At 45.5% G+C, this 23,248-nt stretch overlaps 1 protein-coding gene across 3 annotated transcripts in view; it reads left to right on the plus strand.

Annotated features, from left to right (window-relative positions):
* LOC119449375 (coronin-7-like) overlaps positions 1 to 23,248 on the plus strand; it is a 124,772-nt gene that overhangs the window by 14,244 nt on the left and 87,280 nt on the right. For all 3 annotated transcript variants that reach the window (XM_037712543.2, XM_049666742.1, XM_037712544.2), the window contains exons 8-12: positions 5,460 to 5,546; positions 6,168 to 6,250; positions 15,152 to 15,206; positions 17,518 to 17,575; positions 20,808 to 20,953. In XM_037712543.2, the coding sequence (XP_037568471.1) occupies positions 5,460 to 5,546; positions 6,168 to 6,250; positions 15,152 to 15,206; positions 17,518 to 17,575; positions 20,808 to 20,953 (429 nt within the window). The remainder of the gene's footprint in view (positions 1 to 5,459; positions 5,547 to 6,167; positions 6,251 to 15,151; positions 15,207 to 17,517; positions 17,576 to 20,807; positions 20,954 to 23,248) is intronic.

Consider the following 23,248-nt stretch of genomic DNA (forward strand, 5'->3'; position numbering starts at 1 on the left):
CATACTTCACATTTGTTTATAATACTGCACTTCAGGAAACCACAGGATTCAGCCCTTTTCGCTTGCTGTACGGACACAAAGTTACCATCACGTTGGATGCAATGCTATTACCCGACACATGCTCGAGCTTCTTCTGCCCGAATGGGCAGAAGAAGCTCGTCAGCTTGCGCGACTGCGTATTCAGTGTAAGCAAAGTTCTGGTGCCCACCGTTACATCCTTTGCCACAGAGAGGTTCTGTACAGCCCTGGCGATCACTTCTGGGTGTGGAGTCCCATACATCAACAAGGCCGCTCCGAAAAACTCCTATGCTGTTACTTTGGGCCATACGTAGCTTTACAACGCTTAAGGGGGAACATGGGTTATTGAAAGGACTTCGCTATTTCTTGAGATAACTTTGTTATTTCTTGATCTGTTATTTCTGTTAAAACTGCACATGCTCATTCAGTATTTTGTGGTGATTTTAAATATCCAATTATATTTTGCATATACAGTATAGACCACTTATAACGTAACCGCTTATAGTGCAGGACCGGATATAGTGCGGTCTTTTCAGACTCCCGTTAGTTTTCCCATAGCACTCCATGTATACACGTATCGCTTATAGTGCAGTTGCGGGAAACGAAATACCGGTTACAGTGCGGTTGCCTGGGAGTACGGAATTCAGCGGAGACGGCAAAGGGTCCTCTCAAACGGGCGCCCCAAGGAGTGCTCGAGGAAGAAAGAGAGACGAAGTGGAGAAGGGCACGTGGTGCGAACGAACAGCCAGTGAGGCTGAAACCAGAATCTTGAGTGCGAGTCGTGAAATATCACGGCGCGCGCGCATAGCGAGCGAGGGCCACGAAACTGCCAACGCTCGCTTCACGATAACGGCAGTAAACGAAACTTCAGGGAGTGGGCGGCGCCGGCACATCACGGCGAAGGGCGCACGCGGAGACCGTGGAATGTGAGGGAGGAGGGCGGCAGGGAAGGGTATTTCGTCTCGGCAACTCCGCCGCTTCGGTGGCTCCCCTTGCCCTCCCTCGTAGCTCCCTCACTTTCGACTGTCACCGTGCGCGCCCGCCGCCGTGCACGCGCCACCGCTCCAGCCGGCCCGGCGCCAGCTCGCCGAAGTTTCGTTTTCTGCCGTTATCGGGAAGCGGGCGTTAGCCGGCGTGGGCAGTTTCGTTGGCCGGCCTGGGACAGCGCCGCTGCTTCCCTCTGCGCCGTAACCGCAGCGTGCAAGGTAGCATAAAGGAGAAAGAAGGGTTCACCGCCATTTTATTGCGATAGCAATTATATGGACACTTCAACCGGATTTCTGCCGTTGCCGTCGCCGTGAGGTTCCGTATAGATAAAATCTTCGCGCGCGGTATGCCCGAGCGGAAGCGTGCGGGGACGCGCGCTATCACGGAGAGCCAACTCACTCAATCTCCCAGGCGCAAGCAACGAAGCGGGAAGCCAGCGCCGGAGGGAGCGGCGGGGGGGACCAAGAACAAGACCAAGATAGCTGCGATCGGAAACTTAGAACGGCAACTGTGCATCACAGGAAAAGGCCCTTTTTTCGCATGTTCATCAGTAAAAATGCAGCTTGCCAACATGATACAAAATGTCATTGCGACCAAAATATTGGGCCAAGATGTGTGACAATTTTTGAGATAATGCATCAGACACTGTAGAATCCAAAAATAATGTTTTCAAAAACGTGATTTTTCTGCGATTTTTGTGTCTGTAAGACCCGTGTCCCCCTTAAACGATGTCAACCAGAAAGTGATTCCAGCAGACTCTTCACGTCGCTCCCACCATAAGCCTGTGGGCGAAATCGTGCACGTAGTTCGGATGAAGCCCTATTACTCACAATGACTTACCTGTTCTGTACTCTCATGTTGACGTTACTTATCTGCTTCTTTCAATGCTTTATTTTTTTTTCTCTTCTCCACTTGTTTTTTTTGTGACCCGACTTAATCGTGTTTTAGCATCAGGATGATGCATTTTCAAGAGAGGGAATAATGCCACGCGTGTTTTACATGTTCATTCCATGATCATCATTATCAGATCACACGCCCATTGCCATGCATGTTTTACACGTTAGTTCCATAATAATCATCATCAGATCAGGCGCCCATTTTCCAACTGGTGGTATGCGGAAGATGACGTATTATGACACTATTATGGCATAATTCTTTGCCGGTGTAACAAAACAGCTGCTTCTGTGTGAATGAAACAGTCATTGTCTTTAGCTTTGGCATAGATATTTCTTTCTTGTGTTATTTTTTTTTATGAGTAACTATTCGGCTCGTGATGAGACAATCCATCGACCAGTTTTAATGAAATTTGTTGCATTTGAGAGAAAGTTACATTTTAGAAGTTAAAAGTGAGAGAAAGAAAGTTTAGTGCCGTATAAAGCATAATTTCGATTTAGGGCCTGGAATGTTTTGTGTAAATTGCCGAAAATTGGAAGAGATTAAAAAAGTAGAAGCACAAAATTTAAAAATCTGTCACTCCGCAGCTAAAGCAGATAATGCAGTTCTGTAAAGCTGCATCCTTTATAGCATACTAAGTGAACAAATTTGATATATAAATTTACAATTATACGAATTTGTTACTATGTCTACAAGGGTTTTGCAAAAGTCCTACTCGCACATTAGTAGTATATCTCAGCGCGGTGTATAATTCATCACTTTTGTCCACTTTGGATGTATCGTTAGGTGCACTTCACAGAGTTGTAAACTTGATATTTTCAGTTTCTGGCAATCTTGCAATTTTAACTATTTTTATTTAAAAGGTTGAGAGCCTAAATAAACACCCAAAGGCGAAGCATCAATTGCGATAGCAAATTAGTAGAGCTATACAGAGTAAGGATAGTAGTTTTATCAGTTGTGTAAAGCAGTAGCACCAGCAACATGCAGAACTGTTGTCGATGCCGTCGGCGTTTTGAACACGCGCAGCGTAGGTGACTGTTAACGGTGCCTCTGGGGGCGGCTCGGAGGTTTTCGACGATATCAGAATGGGACACTCATCGAGCAACGTCGGAAGTCTTTACCACGTTCTCGCCTCGCAACGTTTTATATAATTACGCATTTGGTGCCGCAGCTAAACGTCGCCTTCCCTCCCTCCCTCCCATCCCCCTATGGCCTTTCGTGCGACGGAAGAAGTCATGTTTGCTCTCTGCTGTGCGTTCGCTCCCCATGAAAGTGCACGTCCTTCGCGCGCTTTCACTCGCACATACAGCATACGGCGCGCGGCGACGATTTCATCGCCGTTGGACATTATATACGGAACCTCACGACGACGGCGACGCCAACGGCATAAATACGCTTTGAGTGTCCATATAATTGCTATCGCAATAAAATTAGTCTCCTACAGTATCGAGATTTTAGTTGTTTTTTATGTGCAACAAATTTTATCCAATTCGGTGCAGCGGTTGCTGAGAAAAATGATTTCTCCGTTCCCACGCATTAAGATTGGAGCCCTCAAGCAAAAGCTTCCTATTACATATTTGGTGAAATGAACTTGCCGTTGAGCATGCAGATGGGGGCTACTGTGATGCACAGCTACACCTTCCGTACATTAGTGCTCCTACCTTGTGCCATCATGTTTAATGCATACTGGCAATACAAATGCACAGCTCTTATTTGTAGCTGCTACAATGAAATCACAGCTGTTGTAGACAGTGTAGAATTGGCCTGGTGAGTTCGAAACTTGTACATGCACTGCATCTGCATGAGTAGAGCTTTGCAAGCTCTCGAATATTATTGCGTTGAAATACTGTGTATACATTTGTTTTTGACAGTTCTGTTGAGTGGTGGCCAATAAAAAGTAGCTGACATTGAGCTTCAGGAGAATGGAACCCCTTGCATGCTCAATGTGCTTTCATTTCACTTCCAATGTGCCACATATTGCTAGAGACAACCACTCTGCATAAAATAATACTATACTATGTTTCAGTGTTGTGCGAATATTCGAATTTTCGAATAGTAGTTTCGAGTATTACGCTATTCGATATTCGCTTCAAGAGCAGTTGTAATATTAGTGCTTTTCTATGTGTTGGCAAACGGTCGCGAGTTTGTTTACTGTCTACTAATCAGATCCACTGGCAGCTGTAGCCACCACTGCGGCAACGCTAGGCCTAGCTACTTCGACGTTCGTTACGAAGTTTCTTGCTGTTCGGTGCTGTGTTTTTAATTGAAACAGCATGCCGCTGTTGGCGAACTGAAATGGTGCCAACTCCGCCTTTGGTGATCCTCGCCAATGGCTTCGAAACTCGGAAAGCACAGCGCGTTTTGTAATGCCAGTTCTCGAAAGTCAGCTTCGCCTCAGTACAGCAGTGTAACGCGGTGAAGCATACTAAGAGTGGGAAGGGGCAATTCTCACGGGACACGGTATGTATTCACCCGCCATCTCCTATCTCAGTACGAGCACCAATACGCCCAATAAGTGTACTGGCAGGTCTTTAAAGCTATTTCAGATGTGCCTTTGAGCCCTTGGGAGCAGTAAAAGGCATGCATTTATGTTTTCGGTCTGCCTGATTTTTCAGACGTTCTCGCGGCTCCTAGGGAGTCCGGAAAATCGGACGTTGACTATAATAATTGTAGTAATTTCATCAACTCTGTTTAACAACGGGCAAAAGAAACCGAGCGATGAGCACCAGAAATGCAGGTATACGCTGGCGTCATCTTTGCCAGTCTTGGGGCCCTGGTTGCCAGCACTCTTTTCTTACCACTGCCATGTCCTACACTAAGTTAGAAAAACCAGTTTCGTATGTTTAAAAATTTCTCATAACCTTCATAATTGCTCAGAAACTTACTTGCAAGAAAACTTGCACTGTTTCAAAACATTTAAACTATAATAATCCAAGAAAGCGATTAGTAAATGACATCAACATTCTCAAATGTATTCCAATAAGTAAGTCATACTTGAATTAATTGTGGTCTCATTCTCACAAATTAGTCCACTTAATCATTGCACTATTCGACATTCGATTCGAAAATATTCGGCCAAAATCACTATTCCCTTTGAATTCGCTTCGAACTCAAAAACCACTATTCGCACAACCCTACTATGTTTGATGGGGTGTTCAGTGTCGTTCTGGTATCAATGTAGAAATAATTGTTCTTGCTCGTAAGGCATGCAGTCAATATTGAAATTGTGCATGTATTTCAAGCCTGTGACTGAATTTCTTTATGCAAAAATGGAGTAATACTGACTGCACAATAGATAGATAATTACTCTCTAGTTATGATGACTCATCAAAAATATAAAGAGGGCCATCCTACCACCTTGGTGTCTTTCTTGCACTAGAATGTTGAGTGCCTTGGAACGAAGTTGTGTAAATGTGACTGATTTATAGATAGTCCATCATAATTCACGCCTGAAGGGGCTATTTTGCGATCCTTACTTTGTTCTATTACATGGTGTGCTCTGGGGGCATATTTTCATCTAGCCTTTCTAACCTAAGAAAAGTTTTTCCTTGCTTCCTCAGCAAGCACCTGGCCATGCAAATAATCGGGACTCAAGAGTACTCTGGTTGGGAAACACCGACTACATCCTTTCAACTGGTTTGGGCAGTGTGAGTGCTTCCCTTTTTTTTTCTTTTTTTTTCTAGCAAACATTGTTAAACAGTATGAAAAGACAGCTTCAATGACTTGTGGTATTAACTACTTTTAGTGTATGACTCATAGTTTGCTCAAAAGCACTCAGAATTGTGTTAACTTTCTTCGCATTTTGGTTTTGTCCAAATTCAAGAAGCTGAGGGGCCCATTTACTATATTATCCACCCCGGTAGCTTAGGGGCTAAAGCATTGTGCAGCTGAGCTTGAAATTGCGGGTTGGATCTTGGCCACGGTGGCTGCATTTCCAGGGGGGGCGAAATGCAAAAATGCTCGTGTACTTAGGTCTAGATGCACGTTAAAGAATCCCAGGTAGTCAAAATTAATCCGGAGTCCGCCCCTACAGCGTGCCTCATAATCATATCGGGGTTCTGGCACAAAAGAACCCCAGAAATAAAATTTTGTTGTGTTTGAATTTATACTGGTAGTACAATATTAGCCCCAATTCTCTCTTGGGGTTTCGCAAATTGGTTTACTGCCGGCTCTGATGCCACATAGGAATAAAAGTACCTGTATGGCATCATACTAGTACACAACACTGCTCAATACTTTTCTTTTGCCTTGTGATTTCTTTGCTCTAGGCAAGGGAGCGTGAGGTGTGCCTGAGAGATGTCCGGAGGTTTGACATTCCCTGCACCAGTTGGTCCGGTGACAGCGCCATGGGGTCAGTAGCACCTTTATATTGTCACCATTTTAATGAACCATGTTAGCTGCACAAGAATGAAGGGTTTTTCTGCCTTGAGTCAATCATGTTCATTCGCAGCAAGGCCGGTGTTCTCGGTCATGCATTTTTTGTCTCCTAGTTACTGAATTGCTGTGTCTATGTATGAGAAGAAAGGGAACCGAGGCGCCCGATTTTTATTATCATATCATAAGAAGCCAACAAACAATGACACCAAGGACATCATATGGGAAATTACTTGTACTTGCTAATTGAATTTAAGAAATGATAAATTAATGGAAATAAAAACGGATGAAAAAACAACTGTCTGCAGGTGGGGAATGAACCCACGTCTTCGCATTACGCGTGCAATGCTCTCACCATTGAGCTACCGCGGAGCCGTTTTCCCATCCACTTTCTGGGGTATTTATGTTTTACAACTAGAACTAACCCTGGAAGTGTTAGCCAGCGCCACCACTCACAAACCTAGGGGCAGATGTGGAACATCCTTTCTGCCGCAGGCGTCACGAGCACGTGATCTTTTTGGGTGACAATTGACCAGTTGCCATCACCCAAAAAGATCACGTGCTCGTGACGCCTGCGGCAGAAAGGATGTTCCACATCCGCCCCTAGGTTTGTGAGTGGCCGTGGCGCTGGCTAACACTCCCAGGGTTAGTTATAGTTGTAAAACATAAATACCCCAGAAAGTGGACGGGAAAACAGCTCCGCGGTAGCTCAATGGTGAGAGCATCGCACGCGTAATGCGAAGACGTGGGTTCGTTCCCCACCTGCGGACAGTTGTTTTTTCATCCGTTTTCATTTCCATTAATTTATCATTTCTTAAATTCAATTAGTAAGTACAAGTAATTTCCCCTATGTTGTCCTTGGTGTCATTGTTTGTTGGCTTCTTATGATGTGTCTATGTATATAACTTTAAGAAAGTGTTGATATGAAAATTTGGTGTTCACTTAAAAAAAAAACTAACTTGTTTTGTTTAGGTAACTGTTGGCTTCATAAATATGGCATGAAACATCAATTTTTTGACACTGCACAATTTCTTTGCTGTAGGCGAGGGAGAGCGAAGTGTCTTACACGATCCCTTATGCGACTTGTTCAAAATGCAAAATGCAGTGCAGCTTAGGATGGGGAAAAGGAGATTACAGTTAAACCTCAATATAATGATATCCTTAATGTACCAAAGTATTTAACTTTTAATAAGTTCATGTCTATAGAACACCGTGTGATGTCAGTGTAATGAAGTGTGTTTATCGGCATTTTCAATGCAACAAAATTTCACAACTGCTGTGAAAGGAATACCAAGGCAATAAATGGAAACAACTTTGGGCACTGTGATGAAATGGTTGAATTGAATGTCAATGTGCCTTTCAGAAGTGAAAGCAAGAGTTCTGTCCAGGAATTGGACTATGTCGACTTCAAGAAGCAAAGGGAAGAGACATCAGTAATACAGTTAAACCTGCTTATAACGAACCTCTATATAACGAATTCCTGGATATAACGAAGTTTTTCTATTCCCCGCTGTTACTCCATAGAAGCACATGTATTTGAGACCTCTTCGTAACGAAGTGGCAGCGGGAGACCCCCTCGATATAACGAATTTTCCCTCCGACAACCTAGAGATTTCGCCCCAAATTTTGTCATTTTTGCGCGAGCAGCAACCGGAAGCACCTCCTCTGCCGCGACGGAATGCGAAGCGAGCGCATGTGTGCGTGAGGCGGGCCTGCATCCCTCGACCCGGCGATCTTGCCGCCGCGGGCGTGACCTTTCCCCCTCCCTTCAAACCTGATCCTGCCGCTTGCTGCAGCTGGCCTAGCCCACCAAGCCGGCACTCTCTCCTTTTTCAGTTGATGTTTCCGACGCGCTGGTACACGCTGTGACACATCACACTCAATGAGCGCGGACACGCACTGTCAAACGCTGGCGGTGTGTGGAAGCGCCGCTGGAGAAGCGAGCGAAGTGACTTTCGTGCTGTTGTCTATCGCTTCAACGCAAACTGAGCGCCGAGAACACACAGCATGCACAAAGCTATGAGCCGCCGACGCACCTACACTACTAGACTCTGCCCCAACACAGATCGCTTTCAAGATACGGCCCGCGCGACCGCGCGCCGCCGCGCAGTACGCAGTTGATGCCCAAGTACAGTACAACGCCGCCCCGCTATCCCTCCCCCCTCGCTCCCTCGCCGGTGCCTCGAGCGCAACGAAAGAAGGCGCGCTTCCCTGCCTTTCTTGCGCGCGCGAAATTTAGACGCGGTCGTCGACTCCCCTCGCACGTTTTCACTTGCACATACAGCATACGGCGCGCGGCGACTGCATTTCGTCCTTGGACTTTACACGGAATATCTATGAGCCAAAACCAATTTTAGGGCCACAACGCGTCATAGACACCATCTTTATATAGCAAATATGGATCTGAAGGGCCATACTTTTGCTGGTGGAAACCGAAAATACGTCATAGTTGTCGTCCCCGGCACTTTGGGCGGCCAATTCCATCGTCAAGCTACCAAACCAAGCGACATGAAAAGTCAAAATGGCCGCTCGGGCCGGCGCGGGGTGGCAGTTCGCAACTGATGATGTGGGAACGGTCCCACAGTTGCGACGCAACAGCGGGGTTACCAATGCATTGGGTTCTATGGGAGCTGTGCCAAGACCGGCCGAAAACAACATAACAGCCAGGAAAACGCAGCCCCCGGGAACGTAACAGCGGGGGTTCTACTGTAACACTATACGACGCTACGACGCCATCGAGACGCTCGCTCTTCATTTCCGATGCCCTGCGCTTGTGCGAAACGACACGCGTCAATGCATCCGGTACCTGGTGTGACATTCCAAGGATGAGTGCTTCGACGAAAACGGAAAACGGGTGCGCGTTACAATTGAGGGCGCGTTAGAATCGAGTAAATACGGTAAGTGTTTATTTTTTTTCAATTTTCATGCCGAACCTGCACATAACGAAATCCTCTTTATAATGAAGTTTTTCGGGAATTTGTCAATTTCGTTATATCCAGGTTTAACTGTAGCAAACCTCAGTCATCCCTACTGTTCCTCCTCCTGGCTAGGAATTCTATAATCACTGTATTTCCAAAGAGTGAAATTGCGCTGCAAGACTAGTTCCTCCAAGATTACAAGCACAGGTACTTTCTTTTTCTGAAAATGCATAAACATTCATTCATGATCTGCGTTGCGAGTTTGGCTCACTTGTGATGGAGGATTCCCTTGTAAAGAGTAAACACACACACAATTGCTGCAGCCTACTACTGAAGATAACAGCTGTTATGAGCCTCTATACTGAAGGTAACCTGCTGAGAAACGTGTCTTCACAAATGTCATATTTCGAGCAGTTACGAAGGCATTCTTTCAGGATAACTCAAAGCCTTTTAAAAGGACCGACTGTGTCAAACTTCGCATTTGGCTTTCTCGGTGATGCTACCGCTGCGCCAATTGCACCATCTCACCATTGAAAGCGGCATAGCATGGACCGGCGGCTCCGTTAGTTCAACATTGCTTGGGCAAGTTGTTGGTTAGCTGCGTGGTGTACCAAGCCAAGTTTCTTCAATTAAGCCTGGATCATGCCACTGTTTCTTCCATGGGTGTTGTCTATTTTCAATACCTCCTGCTTCGCAGCGTGTGGATTGCTTAGGCGACAGGATAGCGTCACTTTTCAGGCGGCAGCGAGTGTCTGTGCTGGCTCAGCTGAGCCACACTCTGCGCTTCTCTCCTATATGACCAATGTAAAACGGTGATCGAAGTTTCAGATGCTGCACACTGGCTCGCTCGATTTTTCGAACACGATGCGCACAATGTTGCAGACATAGCAGCCGTGAACGAAGTTGCCACCATTCAATTTGCCGCCTATCTCCCACTTTCGTTGTTAAGGCGATTTCACTACTTTAAGAATGCCGTACGGCAGCTGCTAAGCCTTTGGTTGACTCTGCACCAAACAGCAACTTTTGTCATTGAATACTGACAAAGCAGACTGGTTAGGCCTAGCTGCATCGTACTTATGGTCACCACTGAACTACCAAAGCAGTTTTCTTCATCCTAATGGCTTAATTAGCTTAAGGTCAGCCTTTCACCTACGCTAGTAGTAGATGCACAAACTCTGTGATTGACAGGCCTCACCTCAGCTGAATGCGATCGACATCGGCTCGAACTGTGTGTGCGGCTGGCAAGGGCTGAAGTTTGTGCAGCCAACAACGCAATACCACTTTCCACCCATTACTTCTCCGTCCACACTGAACATAACTTCTCACTACAACAACTTCTCACGCGAAACACTGCCTCATGATCGCTGGCTTCTCGACGTTGTCGTCTGCCATGCATTCCCAGCATGCTCTGCCTATGCCGATTTTAATGTCGTAGCACAATGTGGCCAGTAGCTGAGGAGCTGAGTTGGTTCGAAGGAAATCACAAAATTCATTTGTAAAGAATCTGCGCTACTCTCAAACCTGAGTTTGTGAGGACATGACGGAAGTGTTCAGAGGAACCTACCCAGCGAATTTCAATGATGTCCGTTGACATTGAAAAATCACTGAAGTGGCCCGTTGGGGGGATGAGGGGCTGAAAATTAACTTTTGAACTGCTGCACGGATATTTATAAAAACTTATAGGTTTATGTGTCTTCTTGATTTAGGTACATAATCTAAATTTCGTGAATACAGATCAAATAGAAAAGTTATGGCTGTCATACGAAACAATTAAGCATGTCAGATCAGAAAAACTATTAATTTCAGAAATAATGAAGACACACTGATTGATTTTGCTTTTGTTAGACAAGTGCCCTTGTCTGCGCTTGCAGACAAGGGCACTGCAGTCAGAATTACGCCTTTATTTTTGTTTTTACTTTGCAGTCAGCTATACTATTGATGAAAGGTCTCCCATGATTAAATCACGCGAGAAACAAGCTTTCCAACGCGGGCATTCACTCAGTGTTCGATTTCTTGCCCGCTCTGCGGCTGCGTCTTGAATAGAGGATTCACGCCACCGGTTCTTTTTTTGTGTGTTTTCTGCTTTTCTTTGGCGCAGATTGCAACCAAACTAGGTGATGAGCTTCTTTATCCATCTAGGGATTCAAAATAAACAAAATTGGAAAATGCGTTATTCTTGCAAAAATTATGATTTTAGCCCCACATCCACCCTTAAGATGTGGTTCTTCCTTACTGATAAACTATTAACCCTTTATGGATGAAGGCTGTCTACAAGCAACAAACCAAAAAAAAGAACATTTTTTTCTTGTGTTTTGGTTCTGAGTACGCAGTTTTTGGCTAAATATCTTCAGCCAACAGTGAGTGACAGACAGCAAGCTTAATTTTTTAATTATGGCAGGAACAGACGACAAGGAAGAAGTTTGACACACGAGTTGCCTTCATTTGAAAGTATAGTCAGAGGAGAAAGACCGATGCGAAATTCATGGCTGCAGTAGTATCCCACAGCTAATGTAGAGGAAATGCAATGTACACCCCTGTTTCACATCTGATGAGTGGTGTCTGAATATTTCCTTTCGGTATTTCTGTCTTGTCCCTAAAGGGTTAAAGGGACTCTGAAATGATTTTGATGATTTTGTACTAACGTACTGAGTCATTAAGAAACGTCCTTCTGATCATTAAGTGACGCAATTAAGTGTTCTGCATAAAGCGTGCAATTTATTATAAGGTTTTTTAAAATGTGCATCGCTACCGATCTCAGTGGCGCCGCTCCACTGAATTTTCAGCTGCCCTGTTACCATCTACATAGCAGGCACGCACGACGTTAGTTGGGCGAGCTATCTGATTGGCTGCCCACACTGCGTCAGCAATGATTTTTACAACTTTATGGTGAACAAATGTTCGTAAATGTTGGAATGTTGGCTAATTTGTTTCTATAAAACAAAGTAACAGAGAATACACAGCGACAATTTATCACTACACTCAAGCACTTCCAGCGCACAGCAAGTGTCGTTTGCTTGTGTTACAACGTGCCCCATGTTGACACGAGCTCCACGGTCAGTGTTGGTCTGGATGTTTCTTTTCGTGAGGACCACGAATCGCTTTTGTTGCATTGTGGGCTGCAAATCTAGTTGTTGGTGACATGTCAAGCTGCGACATCGTGTCCCTCTGCAAGGAAACAGGTGAGCAGAGTGGCTGCAGTGCATTGGGTGATCGGTTTTCAGTTGGTGCCAGGATCTACACTTTTGCGACTGTCACTTCACACCGGAGGATTATTACCACAATAGAGTTTTAGTGTGTTCGGTATACCGGTAAATGCAGGCAGACTGTGCATTTTGCCGGGTAAGCGGAGGCACAAACGTGAGTGGCCTGCAGGGTGCAGCCATCTGGTGGCGCAGAGCTTAAGCAGACAAAAACAAAGCTAATATAGCAGTAACCAAGTTTATTCTACTTTGCTGGTGGTGTAAATTTTCAGCAGCAGCGTAATTGTGAACACATTGCCTTTTTAAATGTCTAAAATGCTTGGTTACAGCAATATTAGCTCTGTGTTTGGCTAATTGAGCTCTAAGGTTCCTAGTGCAGGCAGCTCTAAGGCCCCTAGATAAAGCAAGTTATCTAGGGACCTTAGGCCACTCACGTTTATGCTCCCACCCATCCATCAAAACACCCACCTTGCCTGTGTTTACCGAAATACTGAACACACTCGGCGCTGCAACATAATGCTCAAAATGCACGCTGCTTTGATAGTTCTCACTAGAGATCGATGGCCAAGCAACTAGCGGAGAGGTTGGAGAGGCTTCGTGTGCTATCTCCAATACACCGGAAGTACAAAATTTGCCAAACCATTTCAGGAACCCTATAACTAGATCAGCATAGATGCTTTAACCCCACCAATCCCGAACACCATTCCACATCATAGAAAATTAAAAGAACTCGTTCACACCTGCTTCTGGCCAGGGAGAGTATACTGCTACGAAGAAAACAGTGACAAGATAATTGAGCAAAAGGGAATGAAAATGCTAATTATTCAATTAGTAATTTATTTTGCTACATTATCCACAACTGAAAACTCCCTCCGGCATACCAAAAACACCAGTGTAGGCACTACATTAGGTTCTGAAAAAAGTCTTCAGGCATCAAATTTAGCGCTTCAAAAATGATACATTGGACTTCGTGGGGTTAAAATCTGCGACATCACTGCAAGCTGTTGCAGGAACGTCAGGGTGGCAGTACTACATGGCGCTACAATTTGCAAAAATTATTTCAGAGCTCAGCTCTCAGGCACCCGTGCCTGCGGCGAGCGTTGGTGCCCTCGGTGTAACCAAGCAAACGAGCACAGCGAAGGATGAAAGAGCAAACACGGAGCATAGTGGGAGATGAAAGATGCCGATAGTGAAGAGAGCACAAGGAGGAAAGCGGCGGAGGAGGGTGCATCGAAACATGAGGCGGAAAGTGTAGGAGGAGGGCATGGCAAAAGCGTGAGAAGAAAAGCATAGTGCCATGCAAGGTGGGCTCTGCGGCTACAAGATGGTGCCAGAGTAGCGCGCATCATCTGTATGGAAACAAAGGGCTACATGAGCGAAGGTCTGTCTGCGGCGGCTGCTGTGAATCATGCCCATGCGCTGCCTCTCACAATCCCTCAATTAGCGAGGCAGTCGCACCACACTTCGCTTTGTTTGCAATGTGCCGCCTGATATAGATTGTCCGCGCTGGCCAATATATCGCGAAATGAAAACATGTAAAGAGCGACGCTCAAATGTCGCATTAGAGAGTATCATAATCGTGAATTTTTTTTTTTATTGTGGTTTGTCTATCTGAGGGGCCAATCTTGGCAATTGCAAATTGTGTAAACCAATGACGAAGGGCAAAAAGAATAGAAAACTAAAATACTAATTGCTTTCAAATATGACACCTGTCTTTTGTTTGTGCATTTTTTCTGGCTTACCAAGTGTCTTCTCACAATAGTAGTGGCCGGTTTGCTGCTACAGAAGCTCTCTATTTCCATTTAACCTGGGGCCGCAATCTTGACTTACCACTTTTGTGCATCTTCTTACAGGAGTAGAGGGCGTTCTGCCCATTGGCTTAAATAATGATCATCCGCTTAAAGTGATGTCCTTGAAAGTGATTGCTTATGAACATGATTCCATTGTCAGCTCCTTTAATGCTCCTCCACCATGGCAAAAGTTCCTTTATTTGAGGCAGAAATTAGGTAGAGCACAGCAGCTTTACAACAGAAAAGTGGGCTTCACATGCTTAACAGCATAAATAAATAGGTTATTGTAGTGGTGCATAACCTCTGCAAAGCAGTGGGTGCTTGCAGGAGCACCTGCCTTTTACTAGAAGATACTGTCGTTTCGGATTGTCTCGGTGGCGAAGGAAGGAACTTGTGTTGTGCAGGTAAACTGGTATGGAGCACTTGAAGAGCGTTCACTGGCCAGTGAGACGACTTCCGGTCTGTTATGTGGCAGGATATTGTCCTTCAGAAGGAGATTGGCCATGCCAAGAAATGCACGCAGGCTATTTCAAATTTCGTTGTTTTTATGCCGTTCATTTGTGCATAGGAAATTGTGTCCAAGTGATCTTTGCATCGGTCTTATTTGTATGAAGGTCCAAAGCTGGTCCTTTAATGAGTGGACCACCTTGTACCTGTAACCAGCCTGCTACAGTGGCTGTTGCCACCAGGTTGTGGGATGGCTTCACAGCATACTGTAAAAAAGCTTGTGTAACTTAGGCTTAGGTGCACGTTAGAGGACCCTAAGTGGCTTAAAGTAATCTGGAGCCCTCCGCTGTGGCATCTCCTGTATCCCATGTGTTGCTTCGGGGCATTAAGCCCCATAATTTGATTTGTATATGTAACAAAGTGTAGTGTAGGCAGCATGCGCATGTTGTGGTTTGTGCTTTTCAATGGCATTACATCGCTAGAGCTTGCATTTACAGTGCATCTGGCTTTCTTCCTTTTCTAGTGTTTACATACCCCTGTATGACCCAGACACCAACATGCTCTTCCTGGCTGCTAAGGTACCTGCCCTCTCACTCATATTAATCTTCTTGTAATCTGCCCAGTTATCACAGTTTAAGAACAGGTGTTCCTGCAGTGCAGGGGCTGCTAGGGAGAAACGCATCGCACTAATGGTGGTATTTTGCATCTGCACCACTGCACGGCAGCACATGTAAGGAGGCTGAAAAAGTGTGAAATTTGAAAGCGGTCATTAATTATAGCTGCTGGTAAAATGTGTTGAAGAAAATTGGAACACAATTTATGCACTGTTTCTGTGCTCTGCTGTAATCATTCAAGTCCCTCAGGTGCCGTAATAGACGACAGTGCCTCCGACAGTGCAGTCGCATCGCTTGCTCTAGCAGACAGCATGTGACAGTGGCTGGAAGCAGTCGCTGACAAGTGGTGTGGCAGACAAGAAGCTCTTAGTTTCGCAATGATAGTCTCTTTAACATTTAGCGATCAGTCATCCTTCTTCTCGGTAAGCGTTTAACAACATGCCTAATCTATATAAATAATGGAAAATGACGAATATGCTGAATCACACAGAGGGAGGGAAGTCTGCCTCTCGAGCTGCGACGTTGCCTGGTGGAGACGGACTGGGACAAGTTGTGGGCAAGAGGTGTTCCATGCAAAACTGCAAAAGCTGTTATGACTCGTTGAAGTTGAACTTTCGATGTTCATTGTCTCGGAAGAGAGGAGCTGACTTCAAGCGTATGTTATAGAGAGTAAAGCAAGTCCTGGAACCAAAGGATTACGGGTCTGAAAAGCACCCTGACCCGGTGTACATGAAAAGACATGAATGGCAGTGCACAATGCATTTGTTCTAGCCGGTATGCCTAGAAGAGCAACTTTGAGAAAGCTGGATAAGCTTGTGTACAACACAGCTGCGTGACCGGCCGCAGTGGGCACGCCCCTTCTGCGCATCGATTGACATCTTTTTTTGGCTTACAAGTTTCATTTATCTCTAGTCTCTATTCCCTGGTAAATTTTCTGTAAAAAAAAAAAAGCAAGTAAAGCAAACAGTGCCGTATGTCAAAAAACGGTTTCGATCCCAGCTGCAGCAGCCACATTTTGATGGGGGCAAAATGCAAAAACACTCATGTGCTTTAAGTGCACGTTAAAGTAACGCAGGTGGTCAAAATTAAACCTCTACACCCACTATGGTGCACCTCTTAATCAGATTGTGGTTTTATCGCGTAAAACCCAAGTGTTAATTCTTTGGTCATGAATAATTTAGTAAAGATAACTCGTACTGATTCCATGGAATGATATGTGCATGAGATGCGTAGTGTGGTTTCTAAGAAATAAGCTCTCTTTCACTTTGTGGTGTCAAGAACATAGAGCTTCGTAATAGATCCCGTATGTGAAATTCGCTATTCATCATTTTAGGTTACATGCCGTGGTGGCGTAGTGGCTATGGCATTGCGCTACTAAGCCCAAGGGCGTGAGGTGGAATCCCGGCGGCGGCAGCCGCACTGTGGTAGGGGATAAACGCTAAAATGCCAGCGTATCGGGCATTGGATGCATGTTGTATTGTGGATTGAGTGTACGTTAAAGAACCCCAGGAGTTCAAAATTAATACGGAGTCCCTCACTACGGTGTGCCTCATAATCAAATTGCAATTTTGGCACATAAAACTCCGGAATTTAATATTTAATTTAAATGATTTTCATTTGAGATTGAAGAGTACTGAAATGTATAAAAGTTAACTCATGTTTCTATTTATGCATGAACGAATCATATGCAGTACTCCCTAGCACACTGCTTTCGTATGTAATGAAAGTAAGAATGCAGCATATAGGCACACATTGCTCAAATAGAAGTAGCAAAAGTAAAGAATTTACTTGCAGCTTCAGCAAACAATGTAAACGGTGAGTGCAGCACTGATAGGAATACATATGCTTTTATTTTAAAAATGCATCAAAGCACTGCTGCAATTATAAATTACATTTGAAGAGTTCGTGACATGTACACAGTAACTTAGGTCTGTCGTCAAGGGCACAGCCAAGAAGGGCAAAGTGGGCATGTGCCCCCCCTAGAATTTCTTTGTACCAGTATGCAGCCTGCCCCCCTTTAAACATTTCTGGCTATGCCACTGTCTGCCGTTAAAAACATGAGCAGGCGCTCTGAAAAGCGCAGGCTGCAATGCATGCTCCCAGCATAGTGCCCATATTGTCAGCCCCCTGGTGCCCTAGCCTGCTAGTTGCATGCGCTACCTTGCAGCACCCTAGCATTCCGTCAGAGCACCTGTTCTTACACCGTGGTGGTACTGGGCTCTCTATGCTGGAGGGGACTGTTAGCCTTCCATAACATTTTTCTTTTCCCTCGCAGGGGGACACTACTGTCAACTTTTGGGAGGTGACGTTTAAGGAGCCCTTCCTGAGTGAAGGTGAGACACTGTGTGCTCTCGCTCACATTATCAGCTCAACGTTGCCTGGCGGCTTCTTTTATAAATTGAAGCTCACTGGATTGCATAGGTCAGCAATAGACTCGGAAACTCATTATTTAATTAATACAGTTAGTATTGTGGAACCTGGAAGTCACGATAGTCTTACTTGCCCTTTGCTTTCTCCAATACTGAACAGCCAACTGCACTTCCTGCCTATGTGCCCTTGCCTAATTATATGCTTGCAGTCTTATTTGTGAATTCAAGACCTATGACAAGATAGTTGGTCCCTTCAGTTTTTTGCTGAAGAGAGTGCGGTGCACGAGTTCACGATTGCACGAGTTCAAATTGTGTGTGTGTATGCAGAGCAGCACCTGTGCTTCTCGTGGCCCCTTCAAATGGAAGAGAAAAGTGCTGCGACAGACAAATTTTGGTGTCTGCTGCCATCAATTGAGCCTTTTCGACCAATACGCATGTAGGAATGGGGAGGGCACCTTTGCTCATCATACCACTACATAGTAGTAATGAATTGGTGACTGTGGAAGCATTACTCTTCTTTCGTCAGAAAACGTGTCCAGAGGGAAAGTGATAAGAATTAAAGCATTTTAGCATGTGACTAGCATTTACCAATGTGTTCTGACAATGATCTAGGCATTGAACTTATACCTTGCCTACTTACGGCAGTTGTGGATGACTGTTGTAATTGAAGCGGGTGATATTTAGGGTCATGCACCACAGCACTGCACCATGTTGTCTGCAGCCACGAGCTTGCTGCATAACGCTTGCACTTCCAAAGTAGCAATTGCAGAAGTGTCTACGTATTGTGGTGTACAGGTTCTTGCACAAAGTTAAATAGTAGAGAAGGCGGGGCAGGCAGAACGCATTGAACTGTGAAATTGAGAATGAAAGTTCTGGATTTCCTAAACTAGTGGAGAGGGGACCATGTGTATACATTATGACCACAAATACTGTGCCCTTCAGTGAAGGCAACCTGTTCTTTAGCAAGGCATCAAGGTAGTGCATTGAAAGTATCTGGGGAGCTGATCTGAACAAGTCATTATCATTTCTCGGACAAGGCAGTTGTTGAAATTCAGCTGTTGTGCTAGCTAGCAAGTTGCTCACACCACTGTACCTTGAAAAAGTGCATTAGAAGACAGGGATACAACTCAAGTAGGTAGGAAGTGACGAGAAATGATGACATTTCTTCTTTGTACATTTCTCTGCAAGGTACTGGCTTACAGGTTAGCATTTTTTGCCTGCTTGTAAAGGGGAGTGACAGAAGCCTTGCTTTGGAGGCATCCTCCCAAGCATGTACTCGAGCAGTTGCTCATTGCCATGCAATGTTTTTGTTAGGTGATTACATTGCTCAGGCAGATCCATAATTGCAAATTTCTTGATGCCAATAACTATGAGGGGAGTCCAATAGATCAATACAGTGACATGTACGTTTACTGTAACAATTATAAAGGCTACTGTTGCTCTTACTGTAGCTTTGTTCTCACTCAAGTTTTCTATCTTTTAGTCTGCATCGTTCATTAGACACTGCATGTCATTACTTGCCTCGATAAAGAAAATCTGTTATCTTATGTGCACCGTGCTATTGCCGAAATGAGCAATTGCTACAGAGAGATAGACTGGCTTTTACTGCCTGCCATAAATTATAAATGTGTGCTGTCAAACAAATGATTCCATGTGTTTTATTGAACAAAGCAGACAAAAAAAATGCCTACTGTGAAGTTTGAGGAAAAATAAAGTGGTGGCAGGTCCAAAATTTTTTTTAATGTTGCTGTTATAAAAATGCAGGCTGCTGCATGTAGTTGTGGAGGAACCAAGAGTGTGAGCCAAACTACCGTATTTACTCGCGCATTGAATGCACTCGCATAATGAACGCACCCCCAACTTCAGTCGTCAAAAGTTGGATTCTTTTTTTCTCCTGCGCAATAAACGCACCCAGAACTTGCTGCCGTGAAGTAGAAGAGACGCGGTACGATTCGGTGTCCGATGTGACGTCCAGCGGGTACGATTGTATCGGACGCCTTATTGGACGTCGAATCGTACCGTGTGTCTACAGTACTTTTATTGCGCTAGCAATCATATCGAATTATTGCTGTTGGCGCCGACGACCGCTTGCTCTATCTCCTGCCTTCGAGAGAGGAAAGTGGGGAGGAAACTTGCCGTATTCCGCCGCGTGCATGAACTGCGCATTTCCCTATCTTGAAAGCGATCTGCGTCGGGGGCTGAGTCTAGGTACGACAGCGGCTTATACCTTTGTGCGTGCTCCGTTCTCGCCGCTTAGTTGGCGTTGAAATGATACACGGCACGAAGGTCACTTCGCTTGCTGTTGCAGCCGCACTTCCTCACGCCAGTGTTTTGACGGCGAGTGTCCGCGGTCATCGAGTGTGATGTGTTCGTGCTTGTCTGTGCATGCGTGACACCATGCCGGTTAAATTACTTTGCAAGTTTATACGGCCGATAAAACTACTATCCTTACTTCGTATAGCTGTCTATGCATTTGCTATCGCAATCGATGGTTCGCCTTTCGGGTGAAACAGCGACTTTTTTGAAGGTGGCCTCAGAAAAAAAATTGCTCAAAATTTTACCCTGCATAATAAATGCACCCCCCAACTTTGCGCATATTTTTCGGGAAAAGAAGTACGTTCATTAAGGCGAGTAAATACGGTAGCTACATCCATGGTGGACAGGAGCAGTAATGATCCCTTTGGATAGCCGAATGGGTATATACACTGCATGTATTTGTTGGTTTTGTACTTTCTTGGTTGCCAACATCTGTAAAAGATATTTTTTAATGGTACCCAGGTTTTGCACTTGAAGCAAAAAAAAATTCTGCACTCTCGTTTTATCCGTAAGGCATTCGGGCAAAGCTTCTACCATTGTGTACCATTGAAAGGCTACGCACAGGCAGTTACTGAATGTGTCTTCCTCCGAACGAATATATGTGCAAATCTAACTACACGTGCAAATCTAACTACTTGAGAGACATTGCTATTTGAGTATATGTGCTCCCCTACCAATGCATAAGGGAATGGGCTCTGCGCACATCGAAGAGTATGTGTGCAAAGGTTCATTACACTACAGTGTAGTTAGGTTTGCAGGTATTAAGTACTTGATCAGCTCTGATCAGTGAAGGCTTTGCAGCTCACCACTGTGGTGCGGGTTTGTGCTTCTGTGTGTCTCATAACCCTGTGTGTGTGGTGGTCATCTCCCAACCCTGCAGCATCCAAATACATGGGTGAGGTGCAGACCAAAGGAGTAGGCCTGGTGCCTAAGCGTGCCCTCAAGGTGATGGATGGCGAGGTCAACCGAGTGCTCATCCTGGGCCAGGACTGCATTGTGCCCATTCCCTACCAGGTGCCCCGCAAGGTGAGCCTCCTAATGCTCTTTGACCACCACCAGCCTTCCCATAGAAGGAACTCGTGGCTGAGTGCACGGTGATCACACAGTGTGCCAGAGAAGAGTACACCATTTGTTGTGACCAGCGCATGTTTGTGCTGCTGGCATTGAAGGGCATGTTTAGCTCCATTATGACGTTATGCCCCGTGGCAACCCAAATGGCAGGGGAAAAAAAAACACACACACCAGGAGATTGCATCACTTTGGGGAGAAAAAGAATTGTGGCAGAGCCAATCTCACGATGAATGTTGACGTTAATGTGATTAGCATTGAAACAATATACAGTATAGACCACTTATAACGTAACCGCTTATAGTGCATGACTGGATATAGTACGGTCTTTTCAGACTATTGTTAATTTTCCCTTAGCACTCCATGTATATGCATACTGCTTACAGTGCAGCCGCGTGAGCCGAAATACCGGTTATAATGCGGCTTCCGCGGGAAAATCTCGCCGACAAGGGCGGTAGCGAGCACGCTTCTCAACGAGGTGCGCCCACCGATGGGAGAGCAGACCAACAAGGGCGATGCGGAGGAGGAGAATGAGACGTGGAGCATGAGTCCAAGGGCAATAAAATTGTCGCCGCACGCCTTCACGAAGAGCGAACACACAGCGGAGAGCAAACGCGACTTCCATCGCGCAGAGGCCGTTGGGGTATGGGAGGGAGGGAGGGGGGGGGAGGCGACGCTGTGCTGCGGCGCCAAATGCGTATCTTGCAACCGGGGCAAAGGAAACTGGCCACGCAATCTCCCACGCGAAAGGAGCAAAACGAAGGCAGCACGGGAGGGAGGGGGAGGGTGGCTTCTACTCTGCCAACAAATGCGTTCGCGCCTGTGCCGGCTGTCGGTGTTGTCGCGCGCACCGTATCTTGAAAGCGATCTCCACACGGCTCTGACCTTTGTATGCGCTGTGCTTACGCCGCTCAGTTTCCGTTGAAGCGATAGACCGCACGAACCTTTGTTCGCTGCGGCGGTCGCGTTTCCCCACGCCCGCGTTTTGACAGTGGCTGTCTGCGATCATTGAGTCTATTAATGTTTGCTTGTGCGCATCGACACCACGCTTGTTATATCAGTTAGTAAGCGAATGTGTCAAGTTTATGCAGCCGATAAAACTACTATCCCTACTCCTTATAGCTCTCTACTAATTTGCTGTCGCAATTGATGCTTCGTCTTTCGGGCGAAACTGAGACATTTTAAAAATTATTTGCTTCATGCGAAGATCGTGGGTACTTGGATATTAACCTATCAACGTTCGCAAATTTAAACGGATACAAAACTCCCAGTCGCACGCTTCGCTTCTCTGATACGTGCGGCTGCTTGGTCTACATGTTTTGCATGCGTGCAGGGCTTGAAAATCGTTGTTTTGGTTATAGTGCGGTACCGCTTATAGTGCAGATATTCATGATTTTGGCGACCTACGTTATAAGCGGTCTACAGTGTAGTGTGTATAGTCATGTATCAGGGGTGTATGCAGCTGTGCTCCTATCTCGCACTTTCAACAGGACACACCATGAAGTCTACACGTGGCACATAAGTAAACATATATTCAAACAAGATTGTCTACATATACAGTAGAAATTCGTTCGTACGTTTTAGAAAAAAAATGCTAACAAAACTCACTAACTGGGAAAACGTAGGATCCGAAGTTGCCGTAATTGCTAGACTTAACTGTAGTTGACATCTACGTAATGCGAAATGTCATGTGAATCATTGCAGCATGAAATGCTGGAGCGCACCGAGCTTGTGGGGCCTGCGTGGCCTGACACGTGCGTTGTCGTTTTTGCAGCTTCGGCGACCTTAAGTTTGTGCTCCTTGAATTCGGCCAGGTTCAGAAGTTTCTTCAGGTGGGGCATTTTGGCAGGAAGTTTTAACATACCCACTCGGCGAGAATCCTTACGGCATGAGACTGCGCATCAAGCTGGTGGGGCTCGAGTAGTTCGAAACAGGCGTTGTCGTTTTCCTATTTTGTGGTGTAAGACAGCAACATCAAATCAAAACAATATCGAGCTGGTGGGGGTTCTAATAATGGGCAACACTCCGTTACATATGACGTTGCCAGAATAAGACACGACACTCACTGTGCCACCTGCAGCAGGGACCTGCAGCGCGTTTGGGTTATCGCCCGTTAAAAACGTGCAGTACACATTCAATGGCACTACGCCATACCTGCTTTGAAACAGATAGTTGAAACTGCTTATCACAATAGGGTTGGTGACGATTGCTGTGAAGGCGACATGCGCGACCCGTGAGGAGATTTGCTAATAC

This window comes from Dermacentor silvarum, chromosome 4 (genome assembly GCF_013339745.2).
Source record: "Dermacentor silvarum isolate Dsil-2018 chromosome 4, BIME_Dsil_1.4, whole genome shotgun sequence".
Taxonomy (NCBI): domain Eukaryota; kingdom Metazoa; phylum Arthropoda; class Arachnida; order Ixodida; family Ixodidae; genus Dermacentor; species Dermacentor silvarum.